The 25,041-nt window shown below is 46.1% G+C and overlaps 1 protein-coding gene across 3 annotated transcripts in view; it reads left to right on the top strand.

Annotated features, from left to right (window-relative positions):
* Positions 1–8,955, top strand: part of THUMPD2 (THUMP domain containing 2) — a 38,218-nt gene extending 29,263 nt beyond the window's left edge. For 2 of the 3 annotated variants that reach the window (XM_008254483.4, XM_002709748.5), the window contains 2 exons: positions 2,598–2,706; positions 8,110–8,955. In XM_008254483.4, coding sequence (XP_008252705.2) covers positions 2,598–2,706; positions 8,110–8,434 — 434 coding nt within the window. In that variant the 3' untranslated portion in view covers positions 8,435–8,955. Of the gene's footprint in view, positions 1–2,597; positions 2,707–8,109 lie in introns of those variants that run through there. The other variant, XM_017340808.3, reaches the window with a different exon arrangement.
* The last annotated feature ends 16,086 nt before the right edge of the window (positions 8,956–25,041 follow it).

A 25,041-nucleotide genomic window follows, 5' to 3' on the forward strand; every position in this document is an offset into this window, starting at 1 on the left:
CTACTGTAAATTCAGTTCAGCATCATACATGTGTCTACTTAGGCATGAATTTGGGGGATTATAGCATTGTGATATACATTAGTATTCCCACTAAACCCTATGGAACAGAAATGTACCTGGAATTAAGTGTGGTAGTCGTGTCATTTGTAATTGCCCCAAACATGCTGCAGTTTCTGTCAACTGAAGCAGGAACTTACACTGTCAAAATAATCAGCACTTTTATTTTTTTTACAAGATTTATTTTATTTATTTGAAAGACAGAGTTACAGAGAGAGAGAGAGAGAGAGAGGTGTCTCCATCTGCTGGTTCACTCCCCAGATGACCACAATGGCCGGAGCTGCGCCGATCCGAAGCCAGGAGCCAAGAGCTTCCTCCAGGTCTCCCAAGTGGGTACAGGGGCCCAAGGACTTGGGCCATCCTCCACTGCTTTCCCAGGCCATAGCAGAGAGCTGGATTAGAAAAGGAGCAGCCGGGACTAGAACTGGTGCCATATGGGATGCCGGCGCTTCAGACCAGGGCGTTAACCCGCTGCGCCACAGCGCCAGTCCAGCACTTTTATTTTTACAATGTACAGAAAGTAACTGAACCTCAATATGTGATGAAAGTGGCTGAATACAAGAAATAGTTTAGCATAGCAGTACTTTTTCTCTGCTTGTCCACTATCAGCTGAGTTTAAAAGATTGAGCTTTCAAAGAACTACTTTGAAAATCAGCTGAAGTGCCCTACAATGGTGTTATAAACTGTTTTGTTTCATAAAGAAGTTATCTAATTTTGGTTGCATTTTTTTCAAAGTTCATTAGAATTCTGCAAAGGATTTAACATATGGAATACAAAAATAAGTAGCTTTTGAATTTTTTGACAAATTGCAGTTATTAACTAAAAAATCAAGTACACTTTTCCTGTTTTCTTTCATTATACTTTTCTGCTGTTTGTTGTTCTTTCCCGTATCCAGGTTTGTAACATTCACGTTCTGTCCTGTAATAGCAATGCCCAAGGTTATTTAAAGCAGCTCTGTAGAACACCAAATTAACTCCGTCCCCACCCCATCACCAACCATTTTACCTTGGCTTTTCCCATTCCTCAGTTGATTCATCTCTTAAATGGCCTGGATATTATTAAATTTTTTCCCAAAAGGGCTTATTAGTGAAATGTTGCCTGAAATTTTTCATACTTGAAAATGTACTTAAATGACATTTGGTTGGCATATTTTTAGATGCCATTTTGTTTCAGTAACCTTGTAAATAATCACTGTTTTATCAGCAGTGGTTCTGTAACTTTCTGTTTCTTTCCATCACAGTCAAAATGCATTTTAAAGTTTTTGCATAGTTTATGACATTCCTAGATTTGGGTACTTCTGGTGAATTTTTTTCTTTCTATGTTTGCTGTTCTTTTTTTCATTCCAAAAGATCCAGGGAATTTCAGATCTTTCATTGAAATTTCTGTGTCATCTTAATCCAAAAGTCTGTAATAAACAGGCAAAATATAACTTTTCATTTTGATTGTGTCACCATATAGTTATAGTACAAATAGAAACAGTTTTGAGAATGAGAGTGCTAGAAATTATTCAAAGTATATACTTTTGAGATATATTATCTGATAAATTAACTTATGGCAGACCTAAAGTATCAAATATCTATACACACTGAATTTTTTTAAAAAAATGCTTTTAAAATACTGTCTTAACAATAAAAGTAGCTAGCAAAGCAATTATTTTTGGTCAAGTAATTCATGTATGGTTATTATGAATGTATGTGTGTGGTATAAAGCAAAAGAAAAACCTGAGATTAAATAAACTAAATTACTGCATGATTCCTCATAAATAAGATGTGATAACTATGACTGCATTACCATTTGTTTTCAGTCATTTTTAAAATGTGTACAAATAAGACTCCAATGGATATGCCCTATCTCAGTTCTAAAGTAAGTGAAGGTGTGCCATTAGTTCTAAAATTAAGTTCATGAAGTTAAAACATAGGGGGAAAAATTCCTGCCTAGAATTACAAGTTTGTTATCCTGTTTTGTTTAACAGTCTACTATTCTAATCTCACGTTAGGGTTAGAACTAGGAGAGATCATTAGCCAAGAAACAGAAAATTTACTGTTCCATTTTTGCATTTGCCAACAGAAATTAATATGGTATTTAGGAAAGATTTAAATTTTACTGCATTTCTACAGAATTAGTTACTACTCATAATGAAAACTGTATCATTATGAACAGAAAATGGAAGCTGTAGAACATAATTTTATAGCAGGTATTTTAGATAACTTAATAGAGTTCTTCCTGAACCTGCCAACTTTCTGTGCATTTTATATGTTTAGAGAGCTGAGTTTTCTGGTTCATTTAAATTCCGCTTAACTTGTGTCACATTTTATCATACCCGAGAAAACATGTTCCAGAGAACAGAATAGAGTGAACTGTAGCGCTTATCTTCAGCGATTCTGAAAGCATTTGAGCATCTTGTAGTTACTTAGAAACAGTACTAGTAGCCCTACATTTTATTTAACATGCGAAAAAAATCCAGTATGCTTCCATTTTTTCGTAATTTAGGTTGTAAATATTTACTATAATTATCGGATTCTCTGATTTCTGTATTTCAGAATTGCCACTGCCATCAGAAAGTGTTGATATTATTATTTCTGACATTCCATTTGGGAAAAAGTTTAAGTTAGCAAAAGACATCAAAAGAATTCTACAAGAAATGGAGAGGTGAGTTGTTGGATTTATTTCCATAAATTTTTTAGCTCTGGGGCATTAAGCCAAAGTATATCCTAGCTCTCCAATTAAGGTCTGATTGCATTGTAGTAATGTCTCATATTTTATAACTTCATTTTCTAAGATTTCGAGTGGGAAGTTTATAATTGAAATAAATGTTATTCCATATCATTTTTACACTTTAAATTTCATTCAGAGAAACTAATTTTTCCATTACTGTGTGACGTTTGAATCTAAGAAACAGCGACCTATATTTAGTCACTGAGCTAGAAAATATACATATTTGCTTCTGATCCTCACAAAAATCCCCCCTTCCATGTGTCAATCCCCCACACTTTACAGATGAGAAAACTGGGACCCAGAGAGGTATCCCACCCCACGATAACACAGCCACAAAACAGAGAAGTGCACTTTGCCGCATAGGAGCAGTGAGTACCGCGTGATGGATGACGCCTTCTGTAGGGGCTGTGAAACGGAAAGGCTTCAGGGCTCCTTAGGGTTTCCAGTGTTGACCTAAGGGGGTTTAAGGCAACGGATGCACTTGTTTGAGAAGTTCAGACAGTAGCCCTGGATATATGATTTTTCTGATCACGTATGCTAATAAAGGAGAGAACCAAGAATGCATCCAGGACTCCATGGGCATGAATTGGAGGTCGGTTCATATTAAATTGTCTCAACTGTACGCTTAATAGACTAGGACAACATAAATGTTCAAGAGGCTGCTCTGCAAATAATGTGTGATGAAAACATGAGCCATGTGTTGTTTTTAAAAAGACTTATTTTATTTATTTGAAAGACAGAGTTAAAGAGGTGGAGACAGAGAGAGAGGTCTTCCATCTGCTGGTTCACTCCCCAGATGACCACAACGGCCAGAGCTGCGCCAATCCGAAGCCAGGACCCAGGAGCTTCTTCTGGGTCTCCCACATGGATGCAGGGGCCCGAGGACTTGGGCCATCTTCTGCTGCTTTCCCAGGGGCTTTAGCAGAGAGCTGAATCGATAGAGGAGCAGCCAGGACTAGCACTGGTGCCCATATGGAATGCCAGCGCCTCAGGCAGGGCTTCAACCTGCTGCTCCACAGCACCAGCCACGCCACGTGTTTTGAATGGCAAAAGATCAGCATCAAGGCTAACATCCAGTAATGAAAATTAAAGCTTGACATAGTCTGAGACAGTTAAGAGCCACCTCACTGCATCTTATGGGCATCCTGTATACTTGTTTTTTTGTTTTTTTTTTTTTTGACAGGCAGAGTTAGAGAGACAGACAGAAAGAAAGGTCTTCCCTCCGCTGGCTTACCCCCAAGTGGCCACCACGGCCGGCGTACCGCGCTGATCCAAAGCCAGGAGCCAGGTGCCTCCTCCTGGTCTTCCATGCGGGTGCAGGGCCCAAGCACCTGGGCCATCCTACACTGCACTCCTGGGCCACAGCAGAGAGCTGGACTGGAAGAGGAGCAACCAGGACAGAACCGGTGCCCCAACCAGGACTAGAACTCGGGTTGCCGGCGCCGCAGGTGGAGGACTAGCCCAATGAGCCGTGGTGCTGGCCCCATATACTTTTTTAAAATAACATTGTACTTTATTTTTTAATATTTATTTTTCATTTATTTGAAAGAATGACAAAGAGATAGAAACAGAGAAAGATCTTCTATCCTTGTTTTGGATTACCCGATGTCTAAGCAACTTCCTCTTTTACCAAGTGACTTAAGTCTGGATGTCTGTTACCTGGGACCTCTCTTTCTGGGCAACACCTTTAATTCAGACATCTCCCGAACACCTGTACTCCCTCTCCCCAAGATCACATTCCCCTCACATAGGTTTTGTAACCCTGACTTCATATTAAAATCATTGCAGGAGCTTTTAAGAAATGTTGATGTCCATTCCCCATCCGCTCCCTACCAAGCCTCTAATTTAATTGATCTGAGGTAGTACCTGGGGCGTCAGTGTCTTATAAAAACTCCCAAATGCGGGGCCGGTGCTGTGGCAAAATAGGTTAATCCTCCATCTGCAGTGCCAGCATCCCATATGGGTGCCGGTTCAAGTCCTGGCTGCTCCACTTCCAACCCAGCTCTCTGCTATGGCCTGGAGAGCAGTAGAAGACGACCCAAGTGCTGGGGCCCCTGCACCGAGTGGGAGACCTGGAAGAAGTTCCTGGCTCATGATTGTCCCAGCTCCGGCCGTTGTAGCCATTTGGGGAGTGAACCAGTGGATGGAAGACCTTTCTGTCTCTCCTTCTCACTGTCTGTAACTCTACCTCTCAAATAAGTAAAATATTTTCTAAAGAAAAGATTTATTTATTTATTTGCTTATTTGAAAGGCAGACTTACAAAGAGGCAGAGGCAGAGAGAGAGTCTTCTGTCTATTGATTCACTCCCCAAATGGCCACAACGGCTGGAGCTGGGCTGATCTGAAGCCAGGTGTCAGGAGCTTCTTCCGGGTCTCCCACATGAGTGCAGGGGCCCCAGCACTTGGGCCATCTTCTACTGCTTTCCCAGGCCATAACAGAGAGCTAGGTTGGAAGTAGAGCAGCTGGGACTCAAACCAGCTCCCATATGGGATGCTGGCACTGCAGGCGGAGGATTAACCTATTGTGCCACAGCGCCAGCCCCTAAATCTTTTAAAAAAGAAAAGGGCCAGCACTGTGGCATAGCGGGTAAAGCTGCCGCCTTCAGTGCCAACATCCCATATGGGCATGGGTTCAAGTCCCAGCTGCTCTACTTCAGATCCAGCTCTCTGCTATGGCCTGGGAAAGCAGCTGAAGATGGCCCAAGTCCTTGGGCCCCTGCACCCACATAGGAGACCCAGAGGACACTTCTGGCTCCTGGCTTTGGATCGGCACAGCTCCGGCCGTCGCAGCCATTTGGGGAATGAAGCAGCAGGTGAAAGACTTCTCTCTCTGTGTTTGCAAATCTGCCTTTCAAATAAATAAATAAATCTTTAAAAAAAAAAAAAAAAACTCCCCAAGTGCTCTGTGTTCAGCTAGGGTTAGTAACCATAATGTTTAAGCCTAATAGGTCATTCAACAGCTGTCCTATCAGCCAGTTCATGGTGATATACCAATATGCGTGAGCAGTGACTTGCATTTAACCTGGTCAAAGAATGGTTTGACCTAACTGAAAACCTAATGCTGCATATTTTAGACAGTTCCACGAGTCAGTAGACAGTTCTTTCAGCACTAGCAAATTATTATACCAGCCTGACACTAAACAGACTGGTTTTGGGATTTATTCCAGGTAATTGAAAGTGAGGCAATAATAGATATGACTGTCCTCATATTGTGGCAATCAATTTAAATATTTACCTAAGAATCAGGAAGATGAATAGTCATGATTTCCTGTATCATTTAGAGTTCTCAGTAGGACACTGTTCACCACTTCAAAGTGTATGTATTCGTATATACAGGGCTTTTCCTTCTACTGTAACCAGGCTTCCTTGTCTCCTTCCCCTAGCCTTTATGATCTGTTTTTTTAATATTTTGTGGTTTGATGTTTTATACAGGTGATAGGTCATAATATAGTGGTTAAGAGAACAGGCTTTGGAGCCAGACTACCAGAGTTTCAGTCTTAACTTTATTACTTAGTAGTTCTCGAGGTCGAGAGGCATAAGCAAACTGCCACTTCTCTAGAAACCCTGGGAAGTCTTGGCATAGCCCAGCCCCTGTACTGGGCCCTGGAGATACAGCAGCTGATGGGACATCCCAGTCCCTGCCATCCATCCGATGTGGGAAGGCTGTTAATGAATAAATAAACAGGGTGACTTCCCGTGACCAGTGCGATGAAGGAAATGAAACGAGGTACCTTGCTGGAGAGTGAGAGAGAAGCTGTGGTCACTTGGTCAGGAAAGGCCTCTGCAAGGAGGTGAAGTTTGAACTCCAGGACTTGAGTGATGAGAAAGCACGCAAACGAATTGTCTGGGTTAATGAGGGAAGGCCACCTGAGCTCTTCACAGGTTTACTGGGCAGGGGGCCAGCTTGCCTTTAACTCTGGGTCCTCTGACTGTCACCCTGTCACCTCGCCTATACTCCGAATCTCCTGAAAGAATGATCTAACACTCGATGTCCCTGCGTGCTCGCCCCCAGTCTGCTCTGCTACAGCCCTAGTGTCTGTCCCTGCCCTCCACCAGCACTGCTGTCCTCAGGTCTGCCCCAGACTGCTCATGGCCACGGCCATGGCCATGGCCTGTGTTATCCTCCAGCCTTTGGCACTGTGGAGACTCCCCTTCCCTTCTTTAGGCTCGGTGACATGAATGACTGCTCAGGGTTTCGCGTGGGGGCTCATCTCCCAGGCCCCTCCCCCTCTATCTCTCCGTCAGTGCCGGAGCTCTGCTCCTGGACCTATTTGCCCTGCCACCCTAGATGATCTCAGCCACCCTCCTGGCTTCACCTGCCATGCACCAGTGAAAATCTGGTGTCTCTGCCGTGGGCACTGGCCTTTCTCAGCGCCGTCAGACTCACACACACACACTCACACACACACACACACACACACACACGCTGTCTGTGGGAACCCCTCTTGGGTGCACCAGCCCACTGCAGCCTTAGTTCTGACTCCTCGCTCCCTCCTGCCGCCGCCCCCTGGTTCACCCACCATGGCGAACCACACTCGGTGCTCTTCACTCCCTCTTTTTGCTGCTTTTTCTGCTTCAGAACCCCCCCCCCCGGCCCGAGCCCCTCACTGTCACTGTGGGTGGCTCACTCCTGTTCATGCGCTTGACTCACAGCACAACACTCTGGGAAACGCCCACCTCTCCTGGGCCTGGGTTGGAACCCACCCACGGTGACCCAGGCCCCTTCCCCGTGCCTCGGTTGTGGCGTTTATAGCCTCGGTAACTCCTTGCTCGCCCCTCTCCCACCACTCAGCAGGCTCTTCAGCATCTCGTAGGATTGCATGTCCGCAGGACCCAGGGGAAGGTGTCTCCATCGCTGTGTCCACAGCACCGCTAGACAGAGCTTGGCTGAACGAGGGCCCGTGAGCTCTCAGCTGACATTCCAGGGTCGGCCCTTCTTTTCCTGCTCTTCCCTTTGCTGTGCCCTCGTTCATGCCCCAACTCTCTCCCCGTGACTTCCTTTGGCATCAGCCTGCTGCCTTGAATATATGCTTAGGAGTCTGTCATAAGCCTTTTTCTTTGTACAGTCATTGACTAGAATGTGACTGCAAATTACTTTGATGCCTCCCTTTTAAGTAGAATAAAAATAGATAATTAAGGCATATTTGTACTAGGGATTCATAATTACTATAATGAATGTGCATTATGGAAGAGACTACCTAATTACCAAAACCCCTTGTATTTAAATAGAGAAAATTAGATTTCAAGTTAACAATACCAAATATTTTAAGGAAAGTGGAGTTGTTTGTTGTCCAGAAAGAAAGAGGAACTCATACCCATTATCATCTCTCCTCGCAGGGTGCTCCATGCCGGAGGAACCATTGTACTGTTGCTTAGTGAGAATCACTACCGGTGCCTTAATGACCGTGAAGAGAGCAGCCTGCCTGTGAATTCCAAGGGCAGCCACACAGATGAACCTGGACCTGAAAAGTGCTCGAACCCTGAAGAAAGCATCGACGCACCAGAGACAGCTTCGTCTTCACAGGGAGCCAGTAACCAGGAGTACTTCCGGAAAATGTCACCGTTTGGCTCTTTGGTCCCCGAGGAATGCTACAAAGTTAGCCTTGGGAAAACAGAGGCGTTCATGTGTAAATACAGGAAGGCGCACTCTTCGGGACCGTAGCAGGCTGCTGCCACCAGCCAGCTCCGGCTCTTTATCCAGAGTCCTAAGCGAACAAATTCCCCAAAGACTTGGCTGATTGACACGTTTTTAGTAAGAGTCTCTGTGCTCTCCTCTGAACTGCATAATGTTTTTGACAAAAAAAAAAAAAAAAAAGTGAATATTTAGGTTTTATATCTGTCAGAAAGCCCTGCTCAGCCTTGAATTGTCTCTGAGCAGACGTTTCAGCTTCAGGGCTTGACACGAGTGTGTCACGGTCAACTCGAGCTCAGTGATACGTTAACTTTCAGGTTTCTAGAAATGGAGAAACCTTTACATGCAACTTCTTTGGATATTAAACTTGATTATATAATTTTCTCCTCTATTGGAATGAAGATAACTGGTGTTTGCAGTACATTTTTATATGTCATATCATGTAAAACATCAGTAGGAAGAATTTGAATTAAACGAGTATCCTCCAACCTGATGGAAAATGAAATTTGCTTCTTTCCTAAAAGCATGAATAAATTGTCACCTCACCCATATTTGTAGAAGTTCGATGTGTTTCTTAAGTTCCACTGCCTTGTATAAAAGAAGCAGGATGTTGATGGAGACCTGGGTTGCGAGTTCACATTTTTCACTGGCCTGATAGAGTGTCTCAGCTTCGGCCTTTCAGAGGTACACCCTCCCCTGTGAATCTCAAGTCTCCGTAGTAGCAGCCTGAGAGCTCGCTGTCCAGGCAGGCTGTGGTGTGTAGCCCGGGCCCCGGTGTCAGCGTGCACTCACACGTGCCGGCTGTGGCACTGGTGCCCAGTGGCAGCAGCAAGGCAGCATCTCCTGAACACTCAGCCTGAGCTTTCAGCAGTGCTGCCTGTGTGCTAAGCTTGTCGTCTCTGGCCTTCTCATCAAATGATGAGAGCTACTTACTCATCCTGAACACATTCCTGTTTTGCTATTCAGGGTGGCTAAGTAGCAGCCAGAACTCTTGTATGAAGATTAATACTCTTAGGGGTTTCAAGCAACAAGCTCCCCCCTTCCCCAAATGTGAAGCCCTTTATTGCTTACGTGGTCTAGTTGGGTTAAAGGCAGTGAGGAGGGGCCGGTGCTGTGGCATAGTAGGCTAAGCCTCCGCCTGTAGCGCCAGCATCCAACATGGGTGCCAGTTCATGTCCTGGCTGCCCTCTTCTGATCCAGCTCTCTGCCGATGGCCTAGGAAAGCAGTGGAAGATGGCATAAGTGCCTGGGCCCCTGCATCCACATGGGAGACCTCAAGGAAGCTCCTGGCTCCTGGCTTCAGATCGGCTCAGCTCCGGCCATTGGCAGCCGTTTGGGGAGTGAACCAGCAGATGGAAGACCTTTCTGTCTCTCCCTCTCTCTCTCTAACTCTGCCTCTCAAATACATAAATAAATAAAATCTTACAAATAAAAAGGCAGTGAGGATAAAGTTTGTATTTTACAAAGTTTAGGGCACATGATGATGAAACAATTGGTCATTCCAATCTTCTGTCCCCCAGGGAGCACTCAGCAGTACCTGCACACATTTTTGTTTACTACAACTCGTGCGGAGAAGAGCGGTGACTGGCATCTGGCAAATACAGGCCAGGGATGCGGCCAGAGGCACAGGACAGCCCCTGGCAACAGAGAACCACCTGCTTCAAAATGTCAGCTGTGTCCAAGCTGAGAAACCGGCTCAAGGCCTCGGAGGAGGTGCTAGGGATTTCTCAGGACTACGTCAAGAGAACTACTTCTGGTAGCTGTAGGGCTGAAGTGCCTGCAAAGCAAACACAAGAATCTGATCCTGTTGAAGGCTGGATTGTATGTATCACTTGAGCTCAGTTTAGTTGGGTCTCCTAGGTGGAAATTAGGGTTCTGTTAGGAAACGGGGGAGGGGGTGGGCAGGGGGAAGGAGGAGCCTGAGCATTGGAATGGAGACGCAGGAAAGGATTTGGGTGGATTTGGGTGGCTCACGCACTTCAAACCCCGCTCAGCCTTTACGGAAGGGGCTGCGCTTGAAGATCCTAAGGGTAAGCCCTGTTCCCTCACAGGGAGAAAGTTTTCTTCATGCTGTCTTGCCTCACTGCTTCTTGGGATTGAAACTAAAGGCGGTGCTCGGCAAGTCTTAAGGCCCTGGGGGGGAAGAATTCCAAACATTGACAACTGATCAAGTAGAATCTTAGTGAATATGAGAGGAATGATTACATCAGACCAGAAAAAAACAGCTATGATTTTAAATCAAATTGAATTTGTTAATACAGGTACGTTCATTGGTTCTAGAATGAGCAGCTAGGATGCCTTCTCAGGCAAGAGGAAATGGTAGTAATGGTGGGCGGCAGGTGGAGTCTGGCTGTTTCCTAAGTCGGACCCACAGTTGTGGTGTGACAGATGAAGGAGACAGGAATGATTGCTGGATTTTTGACCAAGCACCTGGTGACAGGGGAAAGGCTGCAGGGGACTGAGGGGGCAGGTTTGGGAAAGATAGCAGAAGTTGAGATTTGGACTTGCTAGTCTAGACAGCCTAATACAGACTTGTCTAATCGAGACAGACCAAAATAGCAAGATTTGCTTGCTAGACAGTTTTAGACTTGCTAATTTTGAAATGTGCATTAAGCATAAAGTGGAGATGTCAAGTATGCAATTGAATCTGTGAGTCTACAGTTTGAGAAAAAGGTCGGCTCTGGAGATTTGTCTTCGGGATTGTCAGTATTCAGGGGGCAGGTATTCATGCAGGATGAGACCACCTAAGGAGTGAATGTGGAGTAAAGAAGACGACAAGGGCTGAGGCCTTGATTCCAACAACACTGAGAAATGGGGAGAAGAGGGAATTCACAAAAGACACAGAGCTGGAGCAACCAGTGAGATAGGAAGAAAGCCAACAGTGTGGCTGCCTGGGAGGCCTGTGAACATAGGGGATGGAGAGGAGAGCGGTGAGCCCTATAAATGTAGCTAAGCCTCGACGGAAGACAAGGACTGGAAACTGACCACTGGATTTAGCAGTGAGGCAGCCATAGTAGCCTTGTTAATGGGACTTTAGGCGGAGTGAAGAGGGAGCAAATCCAGATCGCAGGGATCTTATACAAGAAAATAGGAAAACAGCTGGTGGTCGTGGGCATGGGTAACACTTTCAGCAAGACCGTGCAGAAGGGGAGCAGAGAAATGGAAGTAGTAAGTTGTTAGTGTTGTGGAATCAAGAGAATTTGTTTTCTTATTGGAGGGAATCTTCCAGAAGGGATGAAACATTGAAGAAGTGGAGAAAAAAAGGATAAATGTGGGAACAATGTCCTTGGGTAAGAGTGGAATGCAGTCCACAAGTGGAGGAATTGGCTGTAGTGAGAGCATAAAGAATTTATCCACGATTAGTGATAGGGAGGAGGCATCTAGGCATTTATGCAATAATATAATTATATTCCTAAAATATTTTTCATTCTCATTTCATGCACTGAAAATAACAAAATTTATGAAAAAGTAGGGTCGGGACAGACCATTCCAGACCTATGCAGCTTTGCAACCTGAGCACTAAGAGAAACATCAATCTTAATTTTTTAAAAAAATGAGCACAGTTAAGAAGGCTATGTTATATTCCTGGTCATAGTCATCTACAACAGTAAACAGAGGACTTTGCCTTTCTAAGGACAGGACATCAGCGTTGCGACAGAACTGGGCACAAGAGGGTGGAAGAGGCTGAGTTTTGCAATAAGCACTTGCAAGGCAGAAGCTGTGGGCAAGCAGAGCCGAGAGGAGCATGCAGGGCTGGACATCAGGTCAAGTACGTCGTTCTGCAGCTCGCACATTCAGCTCCTTCCACGGGCGCCCTTTGCATTCGGCTGTGACACAAAACATTAACATGCTGAGGAGGAAAAGTCACTCAGGAACCAACCCAATTTCCATATGATAGAGACATCATCCCTCTCCTTGAGTTACTGCCCATGACGGAAAGCTGCCTTGTAGAACAGACTGGGAGTGGGAGCAGGTGCTGGAAGGTAGGCGGTGTGGTGGTGGTAGACTGTGGAAGTTCTCTCCTTACCGCTCCAATTTTCTCAGTGAAAAACCTACGCGCTGGTTTACCCAGTTCCTGAGTCTATAGTTGGAGTAGCTACCCCCAGGAACTGCAGAGTCCCCGCGTGGCTTTCTGACCCATGCAGGAAGCGTGTCGAATATTGGAAGGAACAAGGTCATATTCCATAGGCTCTCTCTTCCCCCTGAAGTACTCTATCTTTGCAGGAGCTGCAGATGTTAGTCCCACCAATCAAATTGGCACAGATGTTTGAGGGAACTCCGGCATCTGAAGCAGCAGCCAGTGTCACCCTCGGATTTGCTTCTGTAATCATTGTTAATGGAGGTCCGAAGAAGGGAGAGGTCTGCAGCCGGTCCAGCGCCCACGACAAGGTGCCCTGCATCAATGCCCTTATGACCCAGGGGATCTAAGGGTGCCCGGGGTGTCTGTGGCAAACCTGGATGCTGCGTGGAGCCTGCAGCCAGTCTCCACCGGGGAAGCACAGCTGCAACCTCTTAGCTTCTGGAGCAACGCCACGCTCTCTTGGCAAGAAATTATTTTCTTTTTGGAAAATAACTTCTGGCTTGCTACAGAGGCCCTGGCTACAGGACATTAGGTGATCATGTGATCTAACCACTGGGAGTGATCTGATCCATGACACCAAGGGTTCCACGGCCTGGCCCAGCAGCATGCCCCCGTCAGGGGGAAGCTGTATCTGCAAGCATTGAGCTGACCATCCCTGAGCTGCAGGTGCACTCAGTGCCTGAGCCTTGCAATGAGCCCCAGGCTCTCCCCCCTCCGCCCAACCACTCTGGTCTCACTGCGAGTTCCAGTGAGCAGGTCACCAAGGAGGAAGATGGCCACATCTGGCTGACAGATGACTGCAGGTTTCGCTGGCACGTGCTGAGGTTTAACTGCACTGGCATTGCAGCCGCACTCCGGGCGAGGACAGTGGGGAAAGGGATGCCTCCCAGGCGGTGGAACTTGGAGTAATCCGCACTGTACCTCTGCCTAGAGGGGAGGTGGCCATGGTGCTGTCTGTCTGGATGGGTGGTCAGGGACAGGAAAGAAGTTCTGGAGAAGAGGAGAGAGGCCTCTCAGAACAGGCCCAAACATACGGGATACTTGTGTCCCACTGGAGTGGTCCCTAGAGGCCCCACTGTGGAGCAGCTCTAGGTATGTGGGTGCCCGGGAGAGGCCAGTCTGCTTCCCAGCCACCCTCACGGTCAAGGCTGCCATGGCACTGCCACGGCTGATTCTTTTGCAGCAACGGTGACCAACGCTGAGATTCGCTATGACACTGCAGACAGGATGCAGGATTGCCCTGAGACCCCTCCCTTGTGGAGAGGGCGGTCAGCTGTCCTCAGGGAATAACCATTTATCCTGATTCTGGATTTTCCATGCCAGCACTAACCAAGTGGCCTTATTCCCTGTTACTTATTTGCAGCCACCAAAGAGCCGCATGAGTGAACAAAGCAGACCGAGGCTCATGGCCTTTCTCGTCTTCCACATAACCCATCGCCTGAAAGAGAAGACCTATGGTAGGCAGGAAGCCAGCAGGGAAGTGACTCCTGGAGAGGGTGAGGGGGTGGCCTAGCTGTGTGTGCTTTGAGCCAGTGACCAACAGATGGTGCTGTTTCTCATATAGTCAGAATACAGACTGAGAGCTAAAGCGAGAATGGTACCAGTTACATACCACACTTAAATACCCTATTAAAATGTTTGCATCTTGTCACTGGAGCACCTGGACTCCCTCCTGTAGAGGTCTCAATGCCTCTTGCTCCAGGTGTGGGCCCTCAGTGCTGTGGCTGCACTATTGCAGGAAGGGGCAGAACCTGTTCCACAGCTTCCCATGGGCTCCCCATCATCTCATGGAAAGATCTGTTAAACCACGACAAGTAACCACACCAGTGCCACCATCACCACCGGCACTGGCACCCCCAGCCAGTGAGCTACCATGATAAACGGGCCTTTTCAGTGGGGGAAATACACTTCTGGGTGCCAGGCAGGCTGGGTTTAGTTTACCCACTCTTTACAGGGATTTTCTGGAGAGTGAGTTTTGCTGTGCCTGGGAAATAAAGGTACCTAAGGACCTTTCAGGGATAGGGGACAAGCCAAAGACAGCTACGTGTTCTGTTGGTATCTGGACTTGAACACAGCCCCTCTTCCTAGGAAAAGGGGTGCTTCCAAATCCCTAGCCACTTATTCATGCACTCCACGGTGAGCAACAGGGTCTTTCATGAACCCCTACTCCTACCAAATAGCTCCCGAGAGGATTTCTTCTGTCAGCAGAAACCACAATGAACACATTGATTAGGAGGTAAGACTCTTGCCTGGTTATTTAGGATTCTTGAAGCACATGGGGAGTTAACTGTGCTGTCAATCTAGGTTTCCACCAAAACCAGAACTGAGATAAAGATTTCCATGCTGGTCATTTATGTGGGGCAGTGGGGAGACTGGAAGAGGTGAAAGAGGGGAAGAGGGAGAGGTAAGCCAAGGATGCATTGTTGAGCTGATCACCAGGGTGAGCAGCTGGGATCCCACCCTGCAGGGCTTCTCTGTAAAAGCTGTGCAGAAGGCACCCACAGGTGTCCAGTGAAGGAGTAAAAAAGAGCATCCAGGGCCAGCACTGTGGCACAGTAGGTTAATCCTCCACCTGCAGTGCTGGCATCCCATATGGGCACTGGTTCTAGTCCCGCCTGCTCCTCTTCCAATCCAGCTCTCTGCTGTGGCCTAGGAAAGCAGTAGAAGATGGTCTAGGCACTTGGGCCCCTGCACCTGCCTGGGAGACCTGGAAGAAGCTCCTGTCTCCTGGCTTCAGATCAGCCCAGCTTTGGCTGTTGCGGACATTTGGGGAGTGAACCAGCAGATGGAATGTCTCTCCCTCTCACTGTCTGTAAATCTGCCTCTCAAATAAATACATAAAATAAGAGAGGATCTAGAAGTTCCCATCCCTCATTGGCCAAGAGTAAGATGCCTTTCAACTCCCTCCCACTTTTAGCGTTTCACACCCTCAACTTAATCCATAAATTGCAGGTCAAATGGAAATAGAAGAAGAATGGGAACCACTCAGAAGTCATGTTTCTAAATAGACATGTCGCCTTTGTCACAAGGAGAGTGGAAGGACAGGTTTTTGTTCTTTCAAAGGATAACTTCATTATATCCCATGGGAATGTTGGTTGCTTGGAGAAAGCTTAAATATGGAGTGAGGATGGGTGGTAATTACCATATTTTCAGGGCACCCAGGGCCTTTTGAACACTTTCCTAATGTTTGGGACGTTTTCTTCCTTTTAAATCTCAGCTCTCCAAGGCAGAAACCAGAACAGTAGCTTTCCCGATCTCTGTTATAGGTAGAATGCACATATGATTGTCTGATTGAGACATGAGCTATGGGAGGAAGCAGGCATGGCGGAAGCCAACTTCTTGGAGGGCGGTAGCAGATGCCCCGGTGTCAGAGCAGCAGGGGCCGAGGACAGCGTTCAGGGCCCACACGAATGGTACAAGCTGTGGTGTGGGTGCCGAGCAGGGGCTGCAGTGAGTCCTAGAGATAGCCATCGTGTCATATAGTTTGGATGGCATTCCTCACTGCATAGCTTCCAAACTGATTTTCCTAGTCTGCTTGAGCGTCCTAAATGATTTTTAAATAAACTCCTTTTATGCTGAACTACCTAGAAATGGATTCTGTTGACTGCAACTGGGATCGCATGTGCTGAGGTCACTCCCGTACTGCAGGCTCTGTGCATCTTGATCGCAGAGGAGTGCCTGCACAAATTCTCCATCTTTCTTTGACCACATTTTCCAGGTCAGTTTTACGATTCTTTGCTACACCTTCTCCAAAGTCATTTGTAATGTTTTGGCCTCTGAAAGATTTTTTTTTTTTGAACAATACAGTCTTTTTCATTGTGCAACTAAGCTTTACTTGCATCATTGGCAAAAAAGAAAAAAAAAAAAACAACTAAGTGGAGGTGGACGTCACTGTGTACAGGACCAAGATGGCACAAACAGCAGATGGAAAAATGGGTTTCTTTATAGGCTCGAGGGACAAAGGGGCTGATGCTAAGAGGTAGTGATTCTAACAATCTGAGATTAATGTCCTTCACAGGATTAATTCATGGTTTTTGTTTCTGCCAAAACACCTTTAATATCAAATCTAAAAGACTATAAAACTTTGGAGAACTTTTGAAAAACTTCTAGTTGGAATGCTTTATATTATTCTTTTTTTTAAGATTTATTTTATTTATTTGAAAGAGAGATTTACAGAGAGAGGTCGAGACAGAGAGATGGCAGCAACAGCCGGAGCTGCGCTGATCCAAAGCCAGGAACCAGGAGCTTCTTCTGGGTCTCCCACATGGGTGCAGGGGCCCAAGGACTTGGTCCATCTTCTACTGCCTTCCCAGGCCATAGCAGAGAGCTGGATCGGAAGAGGAGCAGCCGAGACTAGAACCAGTGCCCATATGGGATGCTGGCGCTTCAGGCCAGAGCTTTAACCCGCTGCACCACAGTGCCAGTCCCTATTATTCTTTACAGAGTGCAGCACCCAAGAGCCAGGACTATTTCTTGAACTAAACTGAACTCACTCTGGAGAGGAGGAAACAAAGGATGCCTGTGGATCTGAGAGCAGTAAATCAAAGGGACACTCAGAAGGCTTGAGAGACAGGCAGGTGTGAAGAGAGGCACTGACTTCCTGTGGCACTCAGAAAGCTAAATCTCATTAGTGATTCAAAATAAATGGCGGTTCAAGAAGAATTACTCACTTAAGACATTAGGTAAATATGACTCTTCAGGGAGTTTTCCAACAAAGCCTTCGGATTAAAATTAAGTGAGATGAAAGGTGAGAAGTCTTAACACAGAAATCCTGCTCGTGAAGAAATTCAAGTGGCTATTTTTATGCATACTTATATTTTTCCACAGCGAGTGTAGCCTTTTCCAATCTAACTCATTCACTCACTCATTCGCTCCTTCATTCACCCAACTATCACAAATTTACTGAGGATTTGCCATGTTTTGAGCTGAGCTGGTCCTTGGTAACCTGGCCCTGCCTGAACTGCTGCTGATAGATCCCTGACAGACAGCTGGGCAGGGAGCGGGAGGGAGCTGGCCAGAAACCTGGCTTTCTGAGTAATAGGAATAACCCTGACCTTTAGCAGTGGAGGAACAAAATCACCCTCAAAAAACTCTGATGGAGAAAGATAAATGAAGTCCAGGAACATATTTGAAAGAAAACTAATGGAGGGGCCAGCACTGAGGCATAGCGGGTAAAGCCACCGCCTGCACAGCCAGCATCCCATACGGGTGCCAGTTTGAGTCCCGGCTGCTCCACTTCCGATCCAGCTCTCTGCTGTGGCCTGGGAAAGCAGTAGAAGATGGCCCAAGTGCTTGGGTCCCTGCACCCACGTGGGAGACCCGGAAGAAGCTCCTGGCTCGTAGCTTCTGACCAGCCCAGCTACAGTTGTGGTGGCCATTTGGGGAGTGAACCAGCAGATGGAAGACAGACTCTCTCTCTCTCTCTCTCTCTCTTTCTCTCTCTCTCTGCCTCTGCCTCTCTGTAACTCTGCCTTTCAAATAAATAAATACATCTTAAAAAAAAAATGGATTGTTGGAAATTTAAAGAAACAGCTAAAGACATGCCTTGGTTCATGAAGAGCTCAGCTTTTTCTTGTAGTTAGATTCCATGAATTTAATATGTTGGAGAGGATCAGGAGCTCAGAAGTGTAACTGTGTCCTCTGACTGCCACAGTCATGTAATACCATCAGTTTTCATCAAGCTCCTTCCTCCAGGAAGTGAGTCTCAGGGTGAGACCGAAGAATGCTATCACTCAGGGACCCCTTCCCCACCCCACCCCCCAGGTACACACATTATTTCTACAATTCTTTGGTGACTTTTCTTGCTGCCCTTCTATGATTCCTGCCCTTGCTATCTATCTACATACTATTGGAGATTGAGTTCACCCTGGGAGAGTGGAAATATTTATCATGCATTTTGTCAAGGAGCCCCAAATGCTCAATGCTGGCCTCTGGATATTAATACAGAAACCAAGGAAAATTAGTTCACTGGGCCAGCAGGTTTGTTGTTTGTCTTGTTTTTAAATGTTTACTTACTGTACTTATTTGAAAAGCAAACAGAGACAGAGTTCCCATCCACTGATTCACTCCCCAAATGTGCCACAGCTAGGGGTGGTCCAGGTCATAACCAGGGGCCAGGAATCCTACTTTATCTCCCATGTGGGTGGCAGTGACCCAAGTACTTCATCCAGCACCTGCTGCCTTCCACAGTGCCCACTGACAGGAAGCTAGAATCCCAAGTAGAGCTGGGACTAGAACCCACACACTCCAGTTGGAATATGGGCAACCCAAGCAATATTTTAACCACTGTGCCAACTGCCCGCTCTTTTACTTTGTTTTTACGTAAATCAGGTTATATCACTCTTCTGCTCAAAATCTTCCAAGTCTGTCTCTTCCACTCACAATAACAACCAAGGTCTCAATCTGGCTGCTGAAATACCTCCTGCCGCACCTGACATTCTCCCCTTCCGTTCATCTTTGGCTGACTCCAGAACACGCACGGTTCATTTTCATGCCAGACTTTTGTACTTGTTCCCTTACCCTGGATATTTCCCTCCTTGCTCAGGCTCTCTGCTCACACGTCCCCTCTAGCGAGGCCACTCTGACCTCTCTGTCAAAACTGTCCCCCTCCCTTCTCCCTCTCTTCTGCCTAGCTCCTTTGTCCTTCCCAGTACCTCTCACCACCACAATCAACAACGGACATGTGTGTCTGTTGCCTCTCTCTCTGCCCTTACCATGGCAGCACCTTGAGGGCAATGGCTTTGATGCGCTCACTGTTTCTACCTTGCACTTGGATCAGTCTTTGGGACATACTAGGCATTCATTATAGATCTGATAAATCAATGATCCACAAATGAGTGAGCCAGTGAACACAATTGGTCATTCAAGCTGTATCCATGTATGTCTGAGCCACAAGGTCTTGAGATACCCCTATTGTCGTTGTGTACCTGCTCCTAAAGAGACCACAGAGCCTCAAATCCTCCAGGGAACTTCTGAATAGCAAAAGCAAAGGAACACTGAGAAACAGAGGATGTGAGGCAGTCAGTCTACAAATCCAGGGACCCCCATCTCTGTGCATCGTATTCATTTATCCATTCCGCCATTCCTTGAGAACCCTTTTTTTTTTTTAAAGGTTTAGTTATTTTTATTTGAAAGTCAGAGTTGAGGGGTGGGGGGAGATAGTTCTCCCATCTACTGGTTCACTTCCCAGGTAGCCATAACAGCCAGGGCTGGGTTGAGCCAGGCCAAAATCAGGAGCTAAGAGCTTCCTCCAGGTCTCTCACATGGGCGCAAGGGCCCAAGGACTTGGGCCATCCTCCACTGCTTTCCCAGGCACATTAACAGAGAGCTGGATTGGAAGTGGAGCAGTTGGGAATTGAACCAGTGCCCATATGGGATACCAGCATTGCAGGTGGTGGTTTTACCCGCTATGCCACAGTGCCTTCCCTGAGAACACATTTGCTGGCACTTACTCCACACCCCACAGATTCCCAAATAAGTCACTTTCCATAGTCATCTGCCAATGAAGTGAACATAACCAGAAAGGGCCTGAATGCTAAATCCAGTTCCCTCTCGTTTGACCAAACCATGCATTCCAATGTCACAAGGCGGAAAAAGAAAAAAACGTTCTTTCCTTGAGGGAGGATTTTTTTTTTTCTTTGTGACATGGGAATGCATGGAATCTTGCAGCACGGAGCCAGCTGCTCAATCGTTACTAGGTAAAAGCTTGACATTTTCTGTGACACCTTCTTGATTATGTAGGCGTATCACAGACCTGCAGGCTGGTTGCTTTAAAAAAATAATGAAATTGCACTTAATTTCTTCTTAACCCATTGCATTCTTACTCATTTAGCTCCACACTACCTGGGGTTTTTGGACAGGGTTGTAAGAGCACCAGTCACGTGGCACAGCTCCACGTGTCCCAGTGGAGCTCCACCTGGCTCTCCCTTTAGTTCGCCCCCCTTCTTTCCTCACTGTAACTTCATCCCTCTTGAAAACCATTGCCCACTCCTGTGAACATGCTGTAAAGTGTTACTTTATTTGGAGCATTCTTTGTTTAAGAACTGACTCATCCTTTGAGTCAATACTGCATTCATCACATGTGTTATCTCCCCAGATTACCTTTCACAGTTGGTTTAGTTTCAATTCCCAAGTCCATTTTATTGGAGAAACATGTTGGCATGATAGCTATATACTGTAGACATAGCCAAGGCATAAAAAGCAGAGGCCTGCGTCCCATCGACGCGCTTGCAGGATTCCAGACACTTACACAGACATGTTCACATCAAAATCCAGCTAGCTCCTTTGCTGGGAGTTAGACCCCTGCCAGGGATTGGCTAAGAGAGCGCAGGTTAATGCCCTACTGTCAATGGGGATGAAAATCACAGCATCCATTTACCTCCACAGCTGTCTTAAGGCTTGTTTTGTTGTGTGGCTTATTTATTATTGTGGGGAGCAACTCGGACTAGACTGTTAACTCGAATTAAGACTTATTCTATGCATCTGCTCTCCCACAATATGGCGCTGGGAGAGGAGGAAACAGCTTCTACACAGCTGCCTCCAGTTCAACCAATAAACAGCAGGACCTGCTCCTGATTGGAGGAGAGCAGCATACTCGGCATGTGGGTAGCAGAGTTGGGATTGGTGGAAGAGGACTATAAAGGAGGAGAGAGACAACATGCACCAGGAACATCTATCTGAAGGAACATCTGAAGGAACACCTGAGCAGCCCCCGAGAGAGCCGGCTGGCGGTGTGCCGCTCCCCCGCAGAAGTGGGGAAAGTGGCTAGGGGGAACCGCCCTTCCACGGAGGTGGAAGGGACGGTAGCCAACCCAGGAAGAACCAGCAGCAAACCCGGGGAGGGCCGAGCAGACGAAAGAACAGCGCAGGGTCCTGTGTCGCTCCTCCCTGAAGAGGGGGAGCGACATAATGGTGCCGTGACTCGGATAGGAAACCTAGGCAGGGTCTAGTGTCGCTCCTCCACAAAGAGGGGGAGCGACAATTATGATCTTTTTTCACTTTTTTCTAATTCACTGCACGGTGTCCAATCTTTCAAAGAGAAAACATAAGATGAAGTTCTCTCCGTGACATGTAGTAAGAAACTTGAAAGGTGTCCTTGTATTGACTCAATGTCAGATGGCTTTATTTTATTACTGGTGTGATTTAATAAGCTTTATTTTTCAGATTAGTTTGTACTCAGGCTGAAGAAAGGAAACAAAAGCTTATAGGGGTGCTCAAAATGTTTTTCAGGTTTTATAAATGAGAGCTTATTGGCGGCATCCTTGGCAAGCACGTCAGCTCCTGGATCTCGCCAGAGAGGATCAAATGAGGTGATTGACGTTCAGGGCCACACATGCAGACAGTCACAAAGCAAGGATGAAAATTCACAAGTCTTTTAGTTGCTATCCTATCTCTAACCACAAGGCCATACAACCTCACTTTTTGAATAAGTGCATTAACAATTTGTTTAAAAAGCCATCAGGGATGCATTCATAGGGCAAAGTAAAGAGGACCTACCCACTTAAATATTAATATTTGAGCAGTCCTGGTGACATGAGAATTTCTCATAATGTTCTGTGGGGGGAGTGCCAGGAAGGTAATTAAAATTGCTGTCATACCTTTAGGCTACTGCAGACTACAGAGTTTCTTGAAGGTCAGTCATGTATGGAGAGATTCTGTGCTTATAAAAATAGGCCTGGCATTCTTTACAGAGTTACAAGGGGCAATGTGTGCCCTGGTTTTGAAAATATAGCAGCTTGATCAAAATCTACAGAGCTACAACCTCCAAGCGGGACGGTGCAAGATAAGGGGGGAAGTTGCAAACTTCTCTGGTTGTATAAAATTGTGCAGATTAGCTCAGATATGGTTAGAGATGCATTACTGATGTACATTCTGGGTCTTGGGTGGTTGACTTGGACGTTGGGCAGGAAGATGGGAAGGGAGTGAGCAGGCTGGAAACCAAACTGGCTCTGCCACTTAGTACCTTAGAGGTGGTTATACTTCTATGAGACTTAGTTTCTGCACTCACATGGTAGGGACAATAATAACAAGACATGTATGTAAAGAGCATGACTTGAAGGAGTCCCTGAGAAGATGCTGAGGCAGTCCTTTGTCTGGGAACTCAGTCTCAACACTGCAAAGTAACAGAACTAGAGAAGACTTGAAAAGCTGAATTTCCTTTTCTATCTCTTTTTATACCTAACAAGATTGAAGGAGACCTAAGAGTTGATATGAACATGACTCTAGTGTCATTCTCTTAGAATCAAATTTATTTTTGTTTTTGTTTTTGTTTTTGTCTTGAGTATCCAGCAGAGCCTAATAATAACAAACAGGAAACAAGGGCTTAGAGAAGAAATAAGAAAAACTCCACAATATATTCAAGTCGTTGGGTTCATTTTAAATTCTTATGATTAACTGACTCAATCTTTGTGATGAGCTGTAATGGGCTTTCCCATTGGTGGATAAACCCTCGGATGAGCCAAGTTCAGTTCAAGCATGGCCAAGTTTCTAGAGCGAGTATCTGCGGAGTTCAGCACACTCAACTTGACTGACAAGCAAAGCTCTGAGGATAAAAATAAAAGGTGTTTTATGATTCAAGAAAAATGCACCCTGAGCTTGACCTCTGACTGTGACTGTGAGGGACCTACTGTGTTCTTAGAGCATATCCAGTGCAGCCTGTGCCCTTCTCGTCAGGATCCAGAGCAGCTCCATGAAACCTTGCTGTGGAGAGGCTTCTGTGTACTCTGCAGCATCCCCAGGGGAAGTCAGTGTCAGCAGCTGCTGAGGGAACGCACCTCTCAGGCCCTGTGTAGCCTTCGAATGCTTCCCGAAGAGGCAGAGGGGGTGAGGTCATCCATGCTCACAACCCATCCGCAGCACAGTGGTGTGGGCAGTCATGAAAGGTGAGCACATCATCCGGGCACTGGTCTGTGTGTGCATTTCGTGAATCAGGAATGTCAGTCCTAGGATACAGTGGGAACTTTTTTTTTTTTTCTTTCCAAATTTCTCTGACAGCTCTGAAAGGGAAGACCAAGAGTGTATAAGGTGTGTGGCCACTGTGTGACGCCTGCCTTTCCCATTCCCTCACAATCATTCACACACAATCACTGTGTTCTTTCTCCAGGTACCTGAATTGAAATTTTCTGAGTTACCTCTCACTGTTCAAGTCACACTCACATTGAATCCCAATTCCATTCCAGGAATGGGAAGCTTCTGGCAGACAAGAAATCAAAGAGGAGGTAGCTGGAACTTGGATCAATCAGAGAACAAGTTAGCCTTGAGGCAGTTGAACGAGGTTCTCAACTACACTCTCTAATCCCAGGCTCTGCTAAATAAATGCTATCCTATATGACACTGAGTTTGACAAGTTTGCATTTTTTCTCTTTAATTTCAAATTAACCTAGCTTGTTTTTGTCTAATAACCATAGTTCCTTAGTAAATGCTCTAATTGAAAATATTCCTTAGGGATCATCCTTCCTTTTCTCTATTGAGTTTACTAGTTAGTCTTGTCAATGCCATCTCTAAGATGGATCTGTCCACCCCTCTCCATCTTCATCATTGCTGTGATTTGAATAGTACACAGCTCCTGAACTTACGCAGACAGTTGCACCCCAAAGTTGTAAACTGATGGTACTAAGGGTGGAAACTTACTCTGATTATGGTGTCAAGGAGGTGGGCCTGGTGGGAGGTCCTCAAGGTTCTGGGGGCACGTCCTCTGATGACCGTTCTTGGGAGAGTTGCACACAACAGCTTGAGTGGGACCCACCTACTCTCTCTGCTTGCTGGCCCACCGCGGGATCCTCTGTCTGCATATGTTCTGCTGTTGCCACCCTCCAGCCCCACTGGATGTCAAACCAATGGGGCTGCCCCTTCTTAGACTGTGAACCTCCAAACCATGAGCCCAAACAAACCTTCTTCCTTTACAGTTTCTCTCACATTTTATTACAGGTTTGAAAAAAATGACTGCTGCAATGCAATCACTGTCCTCTCAGTCCAGGCTGCCTCTGTATCCTGGATTCCTGCAACATCTTTCCTCCCCCACTGGCTTCTCCACCTCTAGGAATGGCCGCTTTCAATCCAACCTCCGTCCAGCAGCCGATAGTCTCAAATCCAATCACATCATCGTCCTTTACCCTTTGATTGCTTTTTATTGCTGGGTTAAAACAGTCTCCTTCGAGTGGACAGCAAGACTGTCTATCTCACTGCCTCACCTGTACCACTGCTTCCTATTTCCCTGCACTCTGGACCTGGGATCTTCCCTCATTCCTGCTTGCAAAATATTCCCTTTCAGACCTGAGAGAGACCCATATGCAGCCCAAAGCCTTAGAGATAGCAGACTATGTTTTATAGTGAGTGGTGAAGGGGAGAACAAAAAAGGAAATAAGAACAGAAAAGTATCTTATTTTATAGCCAACCAATTCATTTTTTAAAATATAGACTCCAGGCGGACATACTCTGATTGGACTTCAAACAATTAAAAATCTTACTTTGAAGGCTGGCAAAACACAAGCTGCATATTGAGAGGAAATACATTGGATGTCATTTTCCCAGTACGCAACTGGATGCTCTGAGCATCTTC

The sequence above is a fragment of the Oryctolagus cuniculus genome, chromosome 2, assembly GCF_964237555.1.
Source record: "Oryctolagus cuniculus chromosome 2, mOryCun1.1, whole genome shotgun sequence".
In the NCBI taxonomy this organism is placed as follows: Eukaryota; Metazoa; Chordata; class Mammalia; order Lagomorpha; family Leporidae; genus Oryctolagus; species Oryctolagus cuniculus.